The following is a 19421-nucleotide window of genomic DNA, read 5'->3' on the forward strand; positions in this document are numbered from 1 at the left end:
ATGTATATGAATATATATTTATATATATGAATATATATATATATATTCTTTCCAGGATCTCAGGCATAATGCAAGCATCTCATGTTCAGCTCCCTCTCCCTGTTGCTAATGTAAAGCTAAGTCTCCATACCTTAGTGCTGATAGTAGCATTTACCCTCAAGCTACACTATCTTAAGTTTGCATGACATCTCACATTTAAAATTTTAGCTCAGTAGTTTTGCTTAGGCTCCTTGGATATTTTTCACCTATTTCCAGCCCAGAAGTGCTATAAAAATTCTGTTTTATATAGGACCCATATATTTTTTCCTTTTCAAGTAATAGGCCAATTACTAGAAGTTGAATATATGTCATTGCTTTTAACACAATATCAATCTGAGAATTATCAAAATAGTTTCATCAGTATAGATCAGACAAATTAGAATATTTTAGAACAGAAAGAAGTTGGCATTTTATTTGTCGATTTTAGTTTATCTAAATAACTAAATGGACACGATAACTTGCTACTTTGTACTGTTTGGATACAAGTTAAAACTATCATATTAATAAAATATTTAAAGTATTCTTATTTTACAAAAGTAGTAACCGGGTCACTAGAAGACAACTACTTTATAGATTTTCCTAAAATTTCAATTTTTTAATTCTAATATGTTTTAGTATTTTCAAAGGAAGTGGGAGAGTTTGTTCATTAATAAATCCAAGCACTAAAATAAGACAAGAGGACTTCTGGGAAAGATGGAGGCATAGGTAGACACACTTCATCTCCTTACACAATCATAAGGAGGATCGCAACTAATTTCAAAACAAAACAACTAAAACTGCCACAAAATAGAACTGTATGGAAGACCAATGATCAAAGATTTAAAGAAGAAATATTCATCCAGGTGGGTAGGAGGGGCACAGCTGGGTAGCCAGGGCAGAGAGGACATGCTGTCGTGGCTGTGAGGTGGCAGCAGGGAGGCAGTGGCAGCAGCAGCCAGGGGAACAGGTGGCCCCACATTCATGTGTGGTAGATGAAAACCAAGAGGGACCCCTAGGGAGTGAGCATTCCCAGCTTCAGGCTAGACTGTGCAGTCCAGGGTTCTAGCACCAAGAAAAAAACCTCATAACTTCTGGCTATAACAACCAGTGTAGATTGGAGTGGCAGAAGAAACTGCCAGTCTCTCAGGAGAGTCCATTTAAGGGACTCACACTGTCTTAGAATGTATGCAAACCCACTATGGGATTCAGCACCAGGACAGTGGCTAGAAGGGCACCAGTCTCACACAGGAAGTGAGGGAAGTGACTGGAAATGGGGCAAGAGCCAAGCAAGTGGCATTGTTCCCTGCCCAACTTCTCCTTCTCATATAGCACCACAAAGCAGGGAAGTGAGTGGCCCCATCCTGGCAAATATGTAAGGCTCCATCCCTTACAACATAACAGGTGTGCCAAGACAAGTCAGAGGTTCTCAACCTAATACACGGAAAAATTCAGAGAGGCTGACAAATTGAGGAGACAAAGAAATATGGCTCAAATAAAAGAACATATCAAAACCCCAGGACAAGAACCAAGTGAAATGGAGATAGGCAACCTATTAGATGCAGAGTTCAAAACACTGTTGATAAGGATGCTCAGAGAACTTGCTGAGTACAGCAAATGCATAAGGGAAGAAATGAAGGCTACACCAAGTGAAATAAAGAAAAAATCCACAGGGAACCAACACAGGGAAGGGAAGGAAGCCAGGGTTCAAATCAGTGATTTGGAACTTAAGGAAGAAATAAATACTCAACCAGTATAGAATGCATAAACAATTCAAAAAAGGGGGGAGTGAATAATAGGACTCTGGGGCACATCCAAATGTGCCAACATCTGAATCATAGGGATGCCAAAAGAAGAGGAAGAACAAGAAATTGAAAACTTATTTTAAAAAATAATGAAAGAAAACTTCCCTAGTTTGGCAAAGGAAATTGATATACAAGTCCAGGAAGCACAGAGAGTCCCAAACAAATTGGAGCCAAAGGGGACCACACTGAGACACATCATAATTAAAATGCCAAAGGTTAAAGATAATGAGAGAATCTTAAAAGCAGCCAGAGAAAATGAGAGAGTTACCTACAAAGGAGTGCTTATAAGACTATCAGCTGATTTCTCAAAAGAAACTTTGCAAGCCAGAAGGAACTGGCAAGAAGTATTCAAAGTGTTAACAAGCAAGGAACTAAAACCAAGATTACTATATCCAGCATTTAGAAATCATTTAGAAAAAGCTATCATTTAGAAATGAAGGGCACATAAAGTGCTTCTCAGACAAGGGAAAGCATCATCACCAAACCCTTATTATTGTTAAAGGGGCTTATCTAAGTAAGAGAAGATCAAAACTATGAACAGTCAAATGACAATAAACTTGCAACTATCAACAACTCAATCTAAAAAAACAAAAGCAAGCTAAGCATACAACTAGAACAGGAACAGAAACATAGAAATGGAGATCACATGGAGGGTTATTAACAGGGAGTGGGAAGGGGGAGGATGGGGGGAAAAGGTACAGGGATTAAGAAAGACATAAACAAGGATAAGTAGTAAAATAATACAGTAGTACTAGGGACAAAAATAAACCTTGGAAGAGGAATAAAGTATGATGAGGGTTACAGTATTAGATGGGTAGATAGGTACATTGCTTCTGAGCACTTCAAAAATGAACCTTAGGATCAGAGGTAATATATGATAACTAAAACACTGCCATAAACAGGTGAACATGTTGTTTAGGGAAGTTGGTATTATTATTTTAATAGTGTAACTCCAAAAAGGAATTTTGGAGTTCTAGTTTTCAGTATTTTTGAATGTGACCTTATTTGGAGATAGGGTCTTTACAGAACTAATTAAGTTAAAATGAGGCCATTAGGGTCCTTATTCCAAAATGACTGGTGTCCTTATTAACAAAAGGGAAAAAGCTGTTACAGAAACAGATACATACACAAGGAGAACACCATACGAAGATTATAGTTGTTCTGTATAAGCCAAGGAACTACTAGCGCCTTGATCATGGACTTCTAGCTTCCCAGAAGTAGGAGACAATCAATTTCTGTTGTTCAAGTCATTCAATTTTTGGTACTTTGTTATGGTAGCCCTAGAAAACTAATATAACCATAATTTATTGTAATTAAAGCTTAAAAGTAGTCAGGACAATAGTAGATGATGAACTAAAGGATTCTACAACTACTTATAACCTGCCATAAACCAGGCTGTTTTTATTTAACAAATATATAATATTCATTAAATACCAGTGGTTATTCTAAGTACTTTGTAAATAAAGTCATAGGATAACTTTAAAAATAAACATCAAAAAGGAATAAAGTCTCTAATCCATAATTTGCTCTGGGAATTTTTGTTTTTAGAAAGGATATTTATTCAGTATCCCTCAAATAATGTATTAATTTATATACTATTTGTGAACATTTATATTTAAGAAACCATTTAAATTATTTACACTATAGTTGAAAGGTTTTGGCATCATCTTATTGGAATGAAAGATATGCATGTAAACTAGTTTCAATGCAATAAATATTGATATTAAGTTATAATTCATGATGATGTATGTTGGATTAGCATAAAACTCAGTGCATATCAATCCATTTAAGGGAACTTTTAGATTCAGACTTAGAGATTGAACTATGTGTTAATCTCAGGACCTTCCCTTTAATTCACTGATGACATAGAACCTTAAAATGACAGTGATATTAATTAGGATGATAGTGAATATAATCAGGTTGGATGAAAAAGAATTGTGATGAGTTCTTTTCACTGGAGTTCTAGCATGGAACAGGTGTTGTTTTAGACCACTTCTCAAGTGTGTGACAGAAGTGGGGGAGTGACTTTTTTACCAAGACCTAGTGTGTTTAGTCAAGGTAAAAAAATTATAGTTGCTGTAACAAACAGTCTTTAAATCCTACTCCCTTAACATAGCAAAGATCTGTTTCTTGCTCATATCATAGGTCTGAGGGATGTTAGGTGTGTGTTCTGAGCAGCCCTGTTGCAAGAGAGACTTCAGACACTAGATGACTACTTCTAATGCCTCCTTCTTTATCATGTGGCCTCCGTGGTTGCAGAGGAGAGAGTAAAAGGACTGGAGAATTACATGGGCTAAGCTCACATTTCAATGGTCAGAACTCAGTCCTTGACACGACTAGACCCTGGTTAATCCCCTTTTGCTCTTGGCAGTAATCAGGCTAGACCTTCTTCAGTGCCCTAAATGTGGTATCATCTCTTTTTCTCTTTGGGCCTCTGAACTTCCCTTCACTCATTTTGAAACATGCCCCTTGCCATAGCCCATTAACTCCTGTACTCTTCCTTATCATGGACAGTCTCCAAGGCATGTTTTTTCAGTTGAATGCCATTTTCTTGACAAGGAATTCTTACAAATTCCTTTGTTGGCAATTTTTACAAAGACAAATTTTGGCAATGTATGCCAATGCAAAATGAACTTTTATCATAATATTTTAATTACTGTAGCATTTTGTATGGTTTATGAAACTTTTTATAAAATTGATGGAACTTATTTCATTTAAACAAGTTTATTTGTAGACATTTAAGTTTTTTCTAGCTTTTTACCATTTCTGAAAATGCTACAGTGAATTAAAAATATATTTTAACCCACATTTCATGCCTATTCACTATAGCTTCATGAAGTATATTATAATAATTTCAATATAATTACATTATTATTATTATTATTATTTCTTATTTGTAGTATCTCTCTAGCACCAGCTAGATCATTCTTATCATTGTCATAATGCTTAACAGAAACAATAACAATAAGAATTTATAGTAATTGTTAAATGCATGCATATGTGAATACTAGCCTAGGCTTTTTGTATGAATTATATCATTTAAACTTTATCTTAATGCTCTTCCATTAGAACTGTCATTCTCCTAACCTTACAGATGAGACATCCTTAAGGCCCCAGGAGGCCATGTGACCTGCTCAGGGTTACTCAGTCAGCCAAGTGCTAAAACAAGGCTGTAAACTGAGATCATTTTTAGTTTCAAAGCTCTCACTCTTCTCATCCTTCCACACTACATATGGAAAGATCACTGGGTCAGGCAGCCTAGGCTCCAGTGAGGCCTCCCTATCTTATGAACTGTGTGATCCCTGGCAACCCATTCAGTTCTCCCTGGTCCTAACTTCCCCCACTACAGTGACCTTAATTGTTTGCTCCTTACAACACTGGGAAGACAAAATGCAGAAATATCTCTGGCAACGTTTTGGAGATTCTACATGCCGAGCAAGTCCTAAGAATAATTAAGAGATACTATTAGTTCTCACATAGATTTTATTTGTCAAACAGACCTCTGGCAAACATTAAGGATACTCACAGAAGTTCAACCCTCTTAATTGGGTAACAAAATCAACATAATTCTTCTCATACAGTACAGTAGTACGCCAATGATCCACCTTTAATTAATGTATTTGATGGACTTGTTCATGTCCTAGATCTGAGCCATCACTAAACTTCATTCACATTCTGCCCTTTATTTTATTAAAAACTTAGTTTCTGACAATGAACCATCCGTGGTGGGACTGTGTATGCCTAGAGATCTGGCTCAGGTCCCTACTTTTTGCCAACTTGCCTTACAACCCCAGGCTAATTGTTTCTCTTCCTCATGCCTCGTTTTCTACATTTACATGTATGAGATGGGTGGATTGGACAAAATGATATTAGAGGTATTACTTCTAAGATCTAGCCAATTTTCAGAATCACATATAAGTCTTATTTAAAACATTCAGTTCTAAGCCCCGGAACAGGGGGTTCTGATTCAGGAGGTTTGAGGTAGATTCAGAATCCACAGAGAGGTTAGTTAACAGTTATTGAATGCTAATTTTTGCCAAATATTGTGCTCAAAATGGTATGCTGTTTATATTTAAATCATTAAAACTGTTTGAGGTAAATACTATTACCATTACTACTATAATATATTACAAGTTTTCAATTCTTGCTCATTCCTTATAGTTTCTTGGTGCTTGTTTGTCTTCATGATTATATTCTTACTTTTACAAGTAAGGGTGGGAAAAAGTAAGTTTACAGTTGTTTGTATGGGAAATAATACAGTAATTAATAAATAATAATAATAATAAATAATAAACTCTGTTTCATGGACTCACAATTGTAAATGTACTATTACCCAGCACTGTATGTAGCTGCTCCAGATTCTAAAACTGATAATCCCAATGTCTATAGTTTTGGAGATCTAAGTATTGTGTTTGTTATTTCTTTGCTCGATCTTAATCATATTGAAAGTCTTGAGAGCACAAGTTGGGGAAGTTTTAGATGCCAGCACCCAAGGACCTCTCCAGCCTTATTTCAGCAGTGGTGTCAGCTCAAGAATCTCTGAGGACGCTCCTCGCCCTTAGGCTTGTCCCATGCTCAGAATCCCGAGGGGAAGTGTTCTCTCCACATCGGTCTCCAGGCAGCCTGGTCTCTATCTGCCCTTCCAGTGCTCCAGATAAAGTGTCGTTTTTGGTGTATTTGTTTGCTTTGTTTTGATTTGATTGTTTCTTTTTTCTTGTGTGTGTATGAGTTGAGGGGACATCCTTTGTAACCTTTCCTACCTCCTAGGAGATAACCAATGCCTCAAAAGTTTTTTTTTAATCAGAATCTATTTTTTATTCACCAGGAGGGTCCCTCAGTTATTCATGACCTATCCATTCTCTTTAAATTATATATCCATATATCGTGTGTTCGAAGATAATATTCAATGAGTCAGAGCCCATGACTGTCCTAAACTCAACTCTTCTTTAGTAGTGAGTAAAGTTCCAAACATAATGTTTTCTCAAGCATTCTGTGTGATATTGTTAAAAACAGAAAAATCTGTGAGATACAAATATTACTTTATTTCTTACCCATAAAACAAATGAATAATAATACCTAATGCAAATGACAGATTGAATATTGGAGCCATAAATTTTACTTGGATAGCTATGCTGTCCAATACATTATTGGACAGAAGCCACATGTGGCCATATTTATTTTAATTTAATGAAAATTAAATAAAATTTAAAATTTAGCCTTTTAGTTACACTAATGATATTTTCATCATCACAGAAAAAAAAACCTGTTCAGTTGCAATCTTATGTACAAAAATTCAACCCTCTAGATAAAAACTAGGTTTTGTAGCTCTCCATATTTCTTTAGTCAGGGTGTATGCCCTGGACTGAGCAACTGCCTCATTATGTCACGAGAACATTTTTTCTGCCCTCTAATGTCCTCAGTTCGGCTTATCCGACAGCTTGCGTTCCCGCAGTGCAGCAACGGGCTTTGCCAACCAGGGTTTAAACTCTAGTTGTTTCTTTTAAATACTTAATGCAACTGAGTCCAAATGCAAAAACACTATTTTTATTATTAAGCAGTATATAAAATAGCTACCCCTGATCTTCTGCCCTACCACCACTGATTCACAGGAATTAAATGAGGCAGGGAAGAACAGATATTTATTTCAACATAAGTGCACACACAACACACACATAAATAATATGTAATTAGATATTTGGAGGTAATTTTTGGTTCGTTTTTAAGGCCTTATAAAAATATTCTCATGTTCAGTTGCCTGGTTCAGAGTGACTGATATTTCTGCATGTCCAAATGGCTCCCTGTTACTGTGAGGCAACTTCGTTCAACCTTATTATAACCATGTGTTGGTGCCTTGTTTGGAATTATTTTTGTAATATTCCCTTGAAGAGAATGTAGAATTTCTTGCTTTTGCAGAGTATTTCAGGGCTGGTTCCAGAAGTTTCTTCACCTTTTGAATTGTAGTTTTAAAAAATGGACTCATGGAAATACAACCCAAATGGGATGTGTGAGCGACAGTGCAGTGACAAAAGCACCCCAGTGCTATTCCTGGGATGTGTGTGACTTACTGATTGTGGGAGTGTGATGAAAAATAAAACCATTTACACCCTTTGGGGAAAAAAGGAAGGTCATGCGTGCAGCGTATTAAAAATCACACATCAATTTACTGTTTCTCACATAGAGTGAAATTTAATGCTTGTTAAGTAAAAATGAATAAAGACTCTAAAAGAGACCTTACAGGCAAGAAGGGGCTGGAAAGAAGTATTCCAAGTCATGAAAACCAAAGACCTACAACCAAGATTACTCTATCCAGCAAAACTTTCATTTAGAATGGAAGGGCAGATAAAGTGCTTCTCAGATAAGATCAAATTCAAGGAGTTCATCATCACCAAGCCCTTATTATATGAAATGTTAAAGGGACTTACCTAAGAAAAAGAAGATAAAAAAGATGAGCAGTGAAAGGACAGCCAACTCACAGTTATTAACAACCACACCTAAAACAAAAGCAAATTAAGAGGACAGCTAGATCAGGAGTGAACCACAGAAATGAAGATCACATGGAGGGTTAGCAACAGGGGAGTGGGAGAAGGAGAAGGGGGGAGAAGGTACAGAAAATAAGTAGCATAGGCAGTAGGTAGAAAATAGATAGGGGGAGGGTAAGAATAGTATGGGAAATATAGAATCTAAGGAACTTGAGACACGTGTTCATGAACTAAAGCGGGGGGAATGATAGGGGAGGGATGTGCAGGGTGGAGGGGAACAGAGGGGGGAATAGAACAAATGTAATGGCATAGTCAATAAAATAAAAAATATTTAAAAAAGACTCTAAAAGCAAAATATACGCATTTCACATGTGGTCTTCTTTGCACAACAGAATGTCAAAACATTTGCTGATACACTTCTTTCAGCTGTAAAGCATAAACCTATTTCCTTAAAAGTGTTATATGGATCCTGCTGTTATTTAAAAAGAAAAGTGACATCTAATCATGAAACATTAAATTGAGTTGGTTATGGGGTTTACTGGCTTATCTATTTAAATATAATTTTAGGATTAATTTCTGAGATTTAAAGTACAGCAATGAAACTAAATAAAAACCCAGGGGGGGAATAAAGTAAGCACAGAAAGATGAAACCTCTGAAGGGTTTTATTTTCTTTGCCAATTTTAGCAATAAACAATATGAATTTTGCTGTTTCTCATCTCAACAAAGGCAATATTTCAATCTATAGAATAAATAATAGCTCAAATAGCCTCAGATGTTAATATTGCTGCAGATTCATATGCACTTTACTATTGAACTGACTGAATCAGTAAAAAAGACAACTGATCTGCTTAAATATGTGCATATTAAAAGTGCTCAGCACAGTACTGGCAGGTCATAGACACTAAATACAGTCAAACCTTGGTTCTCAGACATCTTGGTCCTCAAACAATTTCGGCTCTTGACCAAGTTGTTCACAGAAAAAATGTCTCGGTTGTCTAACAAAACTTCAGGTCTCGATTCTCTGACAGCCTTTTCCTGCTGACACCTCTATGATCAGTCATGTGTCTCTCAGGCGACAAACAAAGGAGATTCACTTTTCGAGAAAATCGCTTCTCCAACAGTTTTCCAGAACAAATTAAGAACCAAGGTTCCACTGTAAATGTTTGTAAAATAGAGGAATAAACAAATGAATGCTTTTAATTTATTTTAAATTGTATTCAGTGTACCCAACTTAGGCATTTTTACATTGCCTCTTTAAATTTATATAAAAATATTTAATGAAGTATTTTTGTCAGAGAAAAACATTTTTTTACAGATTTTTAAACTTTAGCTATTATAATTGTAGATATTATGTTAAATTTTTAAAATATTACTTACAGCCCTCTGTGAGAATATTGGTTTTGTTTCAAAACACCTTATTTTTTGATAATTATATTCTAAGAGTAAAAACAAATGATTCAACAATAAAAGTAAATTGGTAAGAAAGAAAAACAAATCCTTCTACTGAGAAATTTTTCACTCATCACAATTCTCTATAGATACAAGTAAAATTATGCTTATGTCAACAGAACATTTCTTTGTATTGCTAAATAGGATTCCACATTTGGCGTGACCATTCACCCACTGAGCTATATTTTGATTGCTTCTAGTTTTTTACTATTATGAATATATTTTATGGTTATTGATCTCTAGTTTTATTCTATGTAGTCAGAGAACATATTCTGTATAATTTTTAAATTTGTTGTGATGTTTTATATGGCCCAGAATATGGTTTATTTTAGTATATATTCCACCGGCTTTCGAATACAACGTGTATTCTGCTATTGTTGGATGGATCACCCTATATGGGTCAATTAGATCCTATTTGTTTATTTTATTGTTCCATTCTCTATGAGTTTCTTGTGGCTAATCTAACAAATTACCACAAACTTGGTTAAAAATTTTAACAGGATTGTATTCTTTCACAGTCCTGGAGGTTAGAATCTGAAATTAAAGTGTGGGTGGGGCCATGCTGTCTTTGGAGGATCCAGGAAGAATCTGTTCCTCGACTTTTCTAGCTTCTGGTGGCAACCGGCTCTCCTTGGCATTTCTTGGCTGTGGTTGCATCACTTCAACCAGTGTCTGTCTTCGCATCTTCTTCTGTGTGTATGTGTGTGTGTGCATAATTTCTCCCTGGTTTTTCTTATATTTATGGTATCAGATGACATTATAATTTTTCTTTTAGTCATCACATATGATTTAGACAACTCATGAGGACAAGAACAACCTATTTTGTTTACCTATATTTCTAGTCTTTCTGTCCCTTTTTCATTCCTAATGCTGTAAATTTCCTTCTCTTATAGTTTTTCTGTTTAAAGATCCTTCTTTGGCCATTGAGAGTAAAGGTATGTCTGCTAGGATAAAGACATTTAGTTTTCTTTGTCTGCAGAGGTCTTTAATTCTCTTTTACTCTTGAAAGATAATTTGTACAGATACAGAGTTTGCAATTGACACTTTTATTAAAATTTTTTAAATATCAATAAATTGATAATAAAAAATTATCTTCTGAACTCCATAATTTCAGATGAAAAATCTACTGTCATTCAAATTAGAGTTCCCTATAGGTAATGTGTCAATTCCTTCTGGCTGCCTTTCAAATATTTTTGAATTTAGATTATAGAGGTTTAACTATGATGTGGCCTGAAGTGAATTTCTTTGAGTTTATCCTATTTGAGGTTCATATGGCTTATTGAGTTTATGGATTTATATCTTTCATCAAATTTGGGACACATGCAGCCATTCATTCTTCAGATGATTTTTCATCCCTTTTTTTCTTCTCTCCTTCCAGGACTCCTATGATAAGAAATGGTGCATTTTTTGTTATTGTCCTATAGGTCTTTGAGATTGTGTATTTTGTTTTCCAGTTTATCATCTCTATTCAGGCTAAGTAAATTCTATTGAACTATCCTCAGATTCACTGTGTCATTTCCACTCTATTTTTGACCCCACTCAGTAAGTTTTCTATTTTAGTTGTATTTTTCAGTTCTATAAATTCAGTTTGGTTATTTTACTATCTTCTATTCCTTTTCTAAGGTTTTTCTAATTTTTCATTATTTTCAAAGGAATTTGTAATTGCATGTTGAAATGTTTATGAAGGTGTCCTTAAAATTCTTGACAGATAAAATCAACATCTGATTCATTTGTGTTAGCATTAATTGGTTGCCTTTTCTCATTCAAGATACAATTTTCCTAAGTCTTATGATTTTTGGTTTCCTTTTATGTCCCAGACAGTTAATCTATTATGTTAGAAGAGATTAGATCACATTTAGCTTTTTATTGTAAGAGAAAAACATTCTGGTTAGGTCTGGCACCCAGGTCCTGACTTACTTTTGAAGGCTGTAGTTGCAATGACTGTAATTTTCTGAGTGTATATGGTGCTATTTTCATCTGCTTGGTTTGTTCCATGCTTCTGGAGCTCCCACTGGTCCTTATTAGTGCTGCTTGTCTGGTCTGACCAAGCTCCCCGATGCTAGATTTCCTGGTGCCTTTATGTGAAGGAGGAGATCGCCACCCCCCAAATGTCTCCATAGGTAAAGAGTACTTCATGGCTGGGCACTGACTGTGGTAGGATGCCTCTCGCTGCTGACTCCAGACATGTGAAGCCTAAGGAGGGGGCTGTGAGAGGGCAGAAGCTCTGGACTGTGAGGACATAGAAGTTTCTGAGCTGGGCACTTGTCTCCTACAATTTTTCTCTTTTGCTAGAGCCAATTTTTAAACGTAGATGTTACTCTGTGAGAACAAAGGCCCTTCTGGAGAGCAAGGGCATATCATTCTGTTTGTGCTTTTCATAAATCACATCCCAGAGATCTGAAAGATCTGAAATAGAAACTTAGAAGTGACCTTTTTACTGACCTGAATTGAAGTGATGAAATAGCATGTGAGTAGTTGTTTGTATCTAAATACATCGATAGCAATAGCTTCTCTTTTTTAAATTGTCTATGGTGAACATCATATTAGGGTTATTTTGCCATCACATTGATTCATATTGAGAATTGTTATTGCTTCCTCCAACCCCCTACCCATTACTCTTCCTCACTGGCTGAAAGCATGTCCTATGAAGCCAATCCAGCTTGGGTTTGAATGCTGATTCTGCTGTTTATTAGCTGTGTATTCTTAGCCAGTCTCTTACCCTCCCTACATCTCATCTGCAAATGAGAATAGTAATAGCTAGCATGAAATAAGATTCAATAACTTAGTCAATAGCAAGTACTCAATAGATGTGTTGATTTAGGAAAATCCTCATCAACACCATTATCCCCATTTTATAGATAAAGAAACTGAGGCCTGGAATGGATAACTAATTGAACTAATTGAATCTAAGTTTGTTTGCTCACTTAAAAACGGCAGGAAAGCTAGAATTCAAATTTAGGTCTGACTTCCTCCAAATCCTTCTTTCCTAACCATTATATAATACTGTTATAAATTACTATCTTGAGTCTCCCTGAGAGCATGGGTTAGTCCATGTTCGGGTTATGTAACATAAGAATGTATAGTATACAGTTATATGACTGAGACACTCTTAATTTTCAATTAATTTTTACTATAGTGGTCAATATTCTCTCAGAGATATCCATGCGTAAAAATAGAAATAACACAGTTAGTTTAACAGAACCTGAAAAGCAAGCTTTGTGATATAATGACTTTCAACCTTTTTTGCTCAGAGCCAAATACTCCCCATTATTATGCTTACCAGTTTCTGAAATCTGATAGATGTAAATACAGTTTATTTTTCTTATGCCTTATGTTATTTTGCTAAAACTTTAATGTAACTTAGGCTACAATAAAAACCTAGAGAGATGTTTCATTTTAATGCAGCTTTATACAACTGTTTCTGCTACATAAAGAATTCCTACAACAGTTTTTCACGTTGCTAAATTAATAAATACAGAGCACTGTGAATTTCTGAATTTATAATTATAATGTACAAAGACAATTCAAGAAGAATAATTTGTTATTTTTTAATTAAAATAAAACTGCAATTATGACAGAGACATAAATGCTCCAATTGAATTTACCTAATTACTAACAAAAAATTCACTAATGAAAAAATATAAAAATAGTAAGTTATGTACTATGCATATGGGAGCTTTTGTTTCATGAGTTGTGTTTCTGTAGTGTGGGAGGGAAGCAACTAGTTTTTCACTCAGGCTCTGCTGAATCAGAGGTTCAAAAAAAACAACTAATAGCCACATATAAATCAAGAATATATTGATGTTTTATATTTCTGAGATAGATATATAACATATTAACTTCTTTGTAAGTTCAACACTTGTTACATATTGCAAATAATGTATATTATTTATGCATATACTCATACTAGTTCCACATTTTAAATAATAGAGGTATAGGCAAAAGCAAAAAAATCAGAAAGTCCATTTCGTAATGGGAAATATGGAGGTTGATTCATAAGAAGAAAAGAGAGATAAAAAGAAAAAGGAAGAACTAATGAGGAAAATAAGGAAAACCAGTGAAGGGAGAGACTAAATGAAGAGAGATTATTGGAAATGAGTATAAATCCAAAAAACAAAGGAGAGAAGGAAGGAGAAAACAAGATGGAAAAGGAAAAAAAATGATTAGAAGGAAATATGAGGAAGGAGGAAGAGACAGACCCTAAATGTAAGTCTAAATATTTGAACATCAGAGGTCTGCTTTTACCTTAAATGTTAAGAAAAAATTAATACACTAATTTTTTACTATGAAGCTGTATATTTTGTATATGTTGTTATTACATAAGCCTTTAATATTCCGACAATGGGAAAGTATATATTATTAATACCACCCCTTCCCCCAAAAGCAAATTAAGCATATATAAAATAACCTGCAGAGAGTTTTCAGAGCAATTATTTTCTTTGCATTCAAACCATAGCCAGCAGTCTTTTGAGAATTCACGTTGAATTGAAAGCGTCCTTTTACACTATTCTGTGTTACGTAAATGTGGCTCCCTCCTCACTCCCATACTGTGATATATTCTTTTAAAAGAGAACTTTATTTTATCTTTTTATGCTTATCATCCAGAGCTGTGCTGGTAAATAGAAAACGGTAATTACTTCAATGAATAAAAGGGTAGCATGTGTGAAAAGATGAAAGACCAAATACTAGAAGAAACTTTTCATAGAGAGAGCATTTCAATTATAAAAATATAATATCAAGCAAGATTTCAATTTTATTTTCTTATTTAGATTAGATCTTAGTGATTTGTGCAGGGGGAACATAATGAAACATAGTTGCAGACTTTCAAATCTAAATCTCTATAGTTTTACCCCATATGTCCTCCTTGCTTCTACTACCTTAAGCACTTCATCTACTAACTTAAATACTTCATGCCATGAAAAATAAAGAAAAATTAATTTATTAAGTGAATTCCATGTTTTTCTGTCTTATTTCTCATTGGTGTCACTTTTCATTGCATCATTGACTTTCAAAAGTGGGCAAGTAGGAGACAATAACAAATGTTTCTATTTAGAACCATGAATTTTACAGTCGCTGTAAATCATATATAAATTTGCTTATATGAACGCAGAAAGTCAGCGTGGCTAATAAAACATTTCTTGTTCTTCCTCTTTATCAGATAACAAATTTTGTGAATCTCTTTATGTGAAGAGCACTGATCAAAATTCCATGTTAATTTTGCAGGTGATGGAAGTCAAAGGACAAATGATCCATGTCCCAGAATCAAATTCCATTTTATTCTTGGGCTCTCCGTGTGTGGACAAGTTGGATGAACTCATGGGCAGGGGTCTGCATCTCTCAGACATCCCGATCCACGATGCCACCCGAGATGTCATTTTGGTTGGTGAGCAGGCAAAGGCCCAAGATGGCTTGAAGAAGAGGATGGATAAATTAAAGGCAACTTTAGAAAGAACTCACCAGGCACTCGAAGAAGAGAAAAAGAAAACAGTGGATCTCCTCTATTCTATTTTCCCTGGCGATGTAGCTCAGCAATTGTGGCAAGGGCAGCAAGTGCAGGCCAGAAAGTTTGATGATGTCACCATGCTCTTCTCGGACATCGTGGGCTTCACAGCCATCTGTGCTCAGTGTACCCCCATGCAGGTGATCAGCATGCTGAATGAACTGTACACCAGATTTGATCACCAGTGTGGATTTTTGGATATTTATAAGGTAAAGGGGTTTAGTTACTTATCTATTAATAACTTTTAATAGCAAATTGTGATCTTAATTAAATTTCAAGGATATAATTTTCTTTTTTATGATGTCTATCTATTTAATTTAGGAATCTGTACAGATTTCTCCTTTATTAGAAAACTTTCATTATGAGTTGATTTATAGTATTGATATACTATAGGTAATTGAATCATGATATTGCTCAGTAAGGAAAAATTTGTAAAGCTAGTATTCATTATTAAAAAATTAAACTTGCTGAATACTAGGCAACTTTTAACCACAGAATGTCTTCCTCAGAGAGGGGGATTCTAATATAAGCTAAGAATTATGTTGATACTTAAAAAGAAGCAGTAAGTTATGCTAAAATATACATCGTGTTTTCCGTTATATAATGGTCAATTGGTATTTTGCATTGCAATGTCAATTAAGTGATTCCCTCTGATTCTGAAAGAACACATGTAAGTATTCCAGCTATTGCCCAAATGATCAATGGCTTTTACTGGAAGGACCTTAAATTTCAAAACGAAATAGTGGAAAAGCTTTGAAAATGAGTACTAGTCACCACTGGCTGGTCTGCTTTGGTAAACTCCTTATTAATTTCTTGTTAAAATCACAGCATTATCTTGCATGATTCAAGTCCAAATATGCCTAGTGAATAATTCTGTAACTTTACATAGAATTTCACATGGAGTGCACAATGTCAGGACCCATGGCTTTATTACATGAAGGACAGAATGTATGTTTAGTATAAATAAACAGTAGTGAACTGTAGGTTTTTATTTTCTTCTTTACTCGTTCATGTGGACCACTATTTCTTTTTTATAGTATGATCATCACATAAACATATTTGGAAAGAACCTGCCTGTTTACATTGTTTTCATTAAGGTGTATCTCCTTTAGAGAAAGATGTTCTCTAGCCATTCTATGCAATAGGTAGCCAATGCTAAATATTTTAGTGAGTCTTTTTTGAAGGGTAAGTATTCAGTGTGAAGTGTATATGAAGGATTTGCTTTGTTATACAAAATAAGAGTTCTTATAAATTATTTTGAACTTTCTTATAATTTATTGTTATATAATTTATGGTAGAAATGGCAAAATGTCTGACCCTGAACCACGGACACACAATAATGAATCTGTCATTGTCATACCCAGCCATTTCCAGGAGGTAGAGCAGGTCGGCCTGAATTTGCCAGCACTTTCCTGCCTCCAGGGTTGGGTCTTGCTGCTCTGTTTCTGCCGCCACCAGTCTCCTCCCTCCGAACCACTCATTTGCTTCATTAGCTTCCTCCAACTGAAGTAGTCATGTGTTATTGCAGTCCTAAGTTCATATACCTAAATGAGACCGAGAAACAGATAAATAGGTTCTCCTTTGGAAAAACATGGAAATCTTTGATTTAGATATAGTATCAGGTAGGTTTGAAGAAAAGAAGAAATGTGATGTTTTCTGAGGGTACCAAAACAATTTCAAGGTATAAAATATAAGTTTAATTAGATTTTTAAGCATCAAATATAGCTTTTGTGATAAACAAGGACAGCTTATGGGGAAAAATTTGTGGGAATATCCTGTATAACCCTTAAATTTTCATATGTTATTAAAGCATGGACAGTTCCATATAGTGATAAAAATTATCAGCAAGTTTTATTTTTTAATATATTTTATTGATTATGCTATAACAGTTGTCCTATTTTTCTCCCATTTATTTCTCTCCACCCTGTACCCCCCTCCTCTACCAGCTTTCCCCCACATTGGTTCATATCCATGGGTCATACATATATGTTCCTTGGATTCTCAATTTCCTGTACTATTCTTAACCTCCCCCTCTCTATTTTGTACCTACCATTTATGCTTCAGATTTCCTGTACCTTTTCCCTCATTTATTCCCCCATCTCTCCTAATAACCCTCCATATGATCTTTATTTCTGTGAATCTGTTCCTGTTCTAGTTGTTTGATTAGTTCATTTTTATTTTTGTTTTCTTAGGTTCAGTTATTGATAGTTGTGAGTTTGTTGTCATTTTACTATTTGTATGTTTGTTTGTATCTTCTTTTTCTTAGATTAGTCCCTTTAACATTTCATATAATAAGGGCTTGCTGATGATGAACTCCTTTAACTTGACCTTATCTGGGAAGCACTTTATATACCCTTCAATTCTAAATGAAAGCTTTGCTGGATAGAGCAATCTTGGATGTAGGTCCTTACATTTCAAGACTTCAAATACTTCTTCCCAGCCCCTTCTGCTTGCAATGTTTCTTTTGAGAAATTAGCTGATAATCTTATGGGAACTCCTTTGTAAGTAACCATCTCCTTTACTCTTGCTGCTTTTAAGATTCTCTCCTTATCTTTAATCTTGAGTAATGTAATTATGATGTGCCTTGGTGTGTTCCTCCCTGGGTCCCAAGTGTTTGGGTCTATCTGAGCTTCCTGGACTTCCTGGAATTCTGTTTCCTTTGCCAGACTGGGAACGTTGTCCTTCATTATTTGTTCAAGTAAGTTTTCAATTTCTGGCCCTTTCTTCTCTCTCTTTGGTACCCCTATGATTCCTAAGCCTTTCCTCAATTTTTGCATTCTTGTTTCTTCATTCTGTTCTGATCGAATGTTTATTTCTTCCTTCTGTTCCAAACTATTGATTTGCATCTGGTTTCCTTCCCTTCACTGTTGTTTCCCTGTACATTTTTCTTTATTTCACTTTTCATAGTCTTCACTTTTCCCTTTATTTTGCAACCATACTCAACCATTTTTTGTGAGCATCCCGGTTACCAATGTTTTGAACTCTGCATCTGATAGGTTGACTATTTCTTCATTGCTTAGTTGTATTTTTTTATCTTTGATGTGTTCTTTCATTTGGGTCATATTTTTTTTTGTCTCAGCATGTGTGTTACGTAGTAAGGGGCAGACCCTTAGGTATTCATCAGGGTGGGGCAACATAGCTATGCTGTGGTGCTGTATGTGGAAGAGGGGTCCAAGAGTGAACAATATTGCTTGCTCTGCTCTCTGCCAGTTTTCAATCACTTCCCCTGCTTCCCACAGTCAAATTGGGCCCCTCTGGTGTTGATTCCTGTGTGGGTGAATTTGTGTATGTTCTAGGACCCTGTGGGTCTTTCCAATGAACCCTCCTGTGAGGCTGGGAGTTTCTCCTCTTGCCACCTCAACCCTCACAGGTTTTTTTCATTCAGGGGTTTTAAGGCTTTCTTTCCCTGTGCTGGGACCCTGGGTTGCATGATCTGTCTGGCTCTTTAGCTCTTCCTCTTTGTTAATCTGCATGCAAATGTGGGACAGCCCACTCCGCCAGCCACTGCTTTGCCCCCAAGTCCCCTCCATCCTGGCTGCCTGTCTCTGCCCCTCCTACTGTGAGGGGCACAGTGGATGAACGTTTCCTCTTTAACTCCTTGGTTTTTGAATTTTCATACAGTTTGATTTCCTGGCAGTTCTGGTTATTTTTTTTATTTTAAATTTGTTACTGTCCTTCTTTTGGTTATGCAAGGAGGCACAGTGTATCTACCTACATTTCTTTTTTGGCTGGAAATCCTCCAGCAAGTTTTAACTTACAAAGATCTGCTGTTTGTCTGATACCCGAGACCATCATTTCCATTTTTCATATATATATTGTTTTTTAAAAAAATTTGGTTCACAAATTCTCTTTAACAAAATTTGCTTGTGCAATTTTAGCAATAAATTATAAAGTAATATGATTTAGAGCCTGGTATGTTCAACTTGTCTTTGATGCCAATATATATCTTGGAGAGATGTATAGGGCAGCTTTGAAGTTTACTCAGGGTTATGAGGGTTGAGTCTTGGGGATTAGACTAGGAAACACTGGACTATGTGCTGAAGCCAGAACACTAATGGTACAGCCAGAGAAGGAAAGACAAAATTAAGAGTGTAGGGGGAAGAGTATTATTTTGGTATAGGATAAAAGAAAGTGTATTAGGAGAACCATATGAGGAGGAATGTGAATTAGAA

The 19421-nt window shown here is 35.4% G+C and overlaps 1 protein-coding gene across 1 annotated transcript in view; it reads left to right on the forward strand.

The window, feature by feature from the left end:
• Window positions 1-19421, forward strand: part of GUCY1A2 (guanylate cyclase 1 soluble subunit alpha 2) — a 307345-nt gene that overhangs the window by 176884 nt on the left and 111040 nt on the right. The window contains exon 5 of the mRNA XM_037153653.2: window positions 14973-15458. Coding sequence (XP_037009548.2) covers window positions 14973-15458 — 486 coding nt within the window. The remainder of the gene's footprint in view (window positions 1-14972; window positions 15459-19421) is intronic.

Source organism: Artibeus jamaicensis, unplaced genomic scaffold (assembly GCF_021234435.1).
Source record: "Artibeus jamaicensis isolate MK-2021 breed Jamaican fruit bat unplaced genomic scaffold, CSHL_Jam_final contig_585, whole genome shotgun sequence".
NCBI classification, from domain to species: Eukaryota; Metazoa; Chordata; class Mammalia; order Chiroptera; family Phyllostomidae; genus Artibeus; species Artibeus jamaicensis.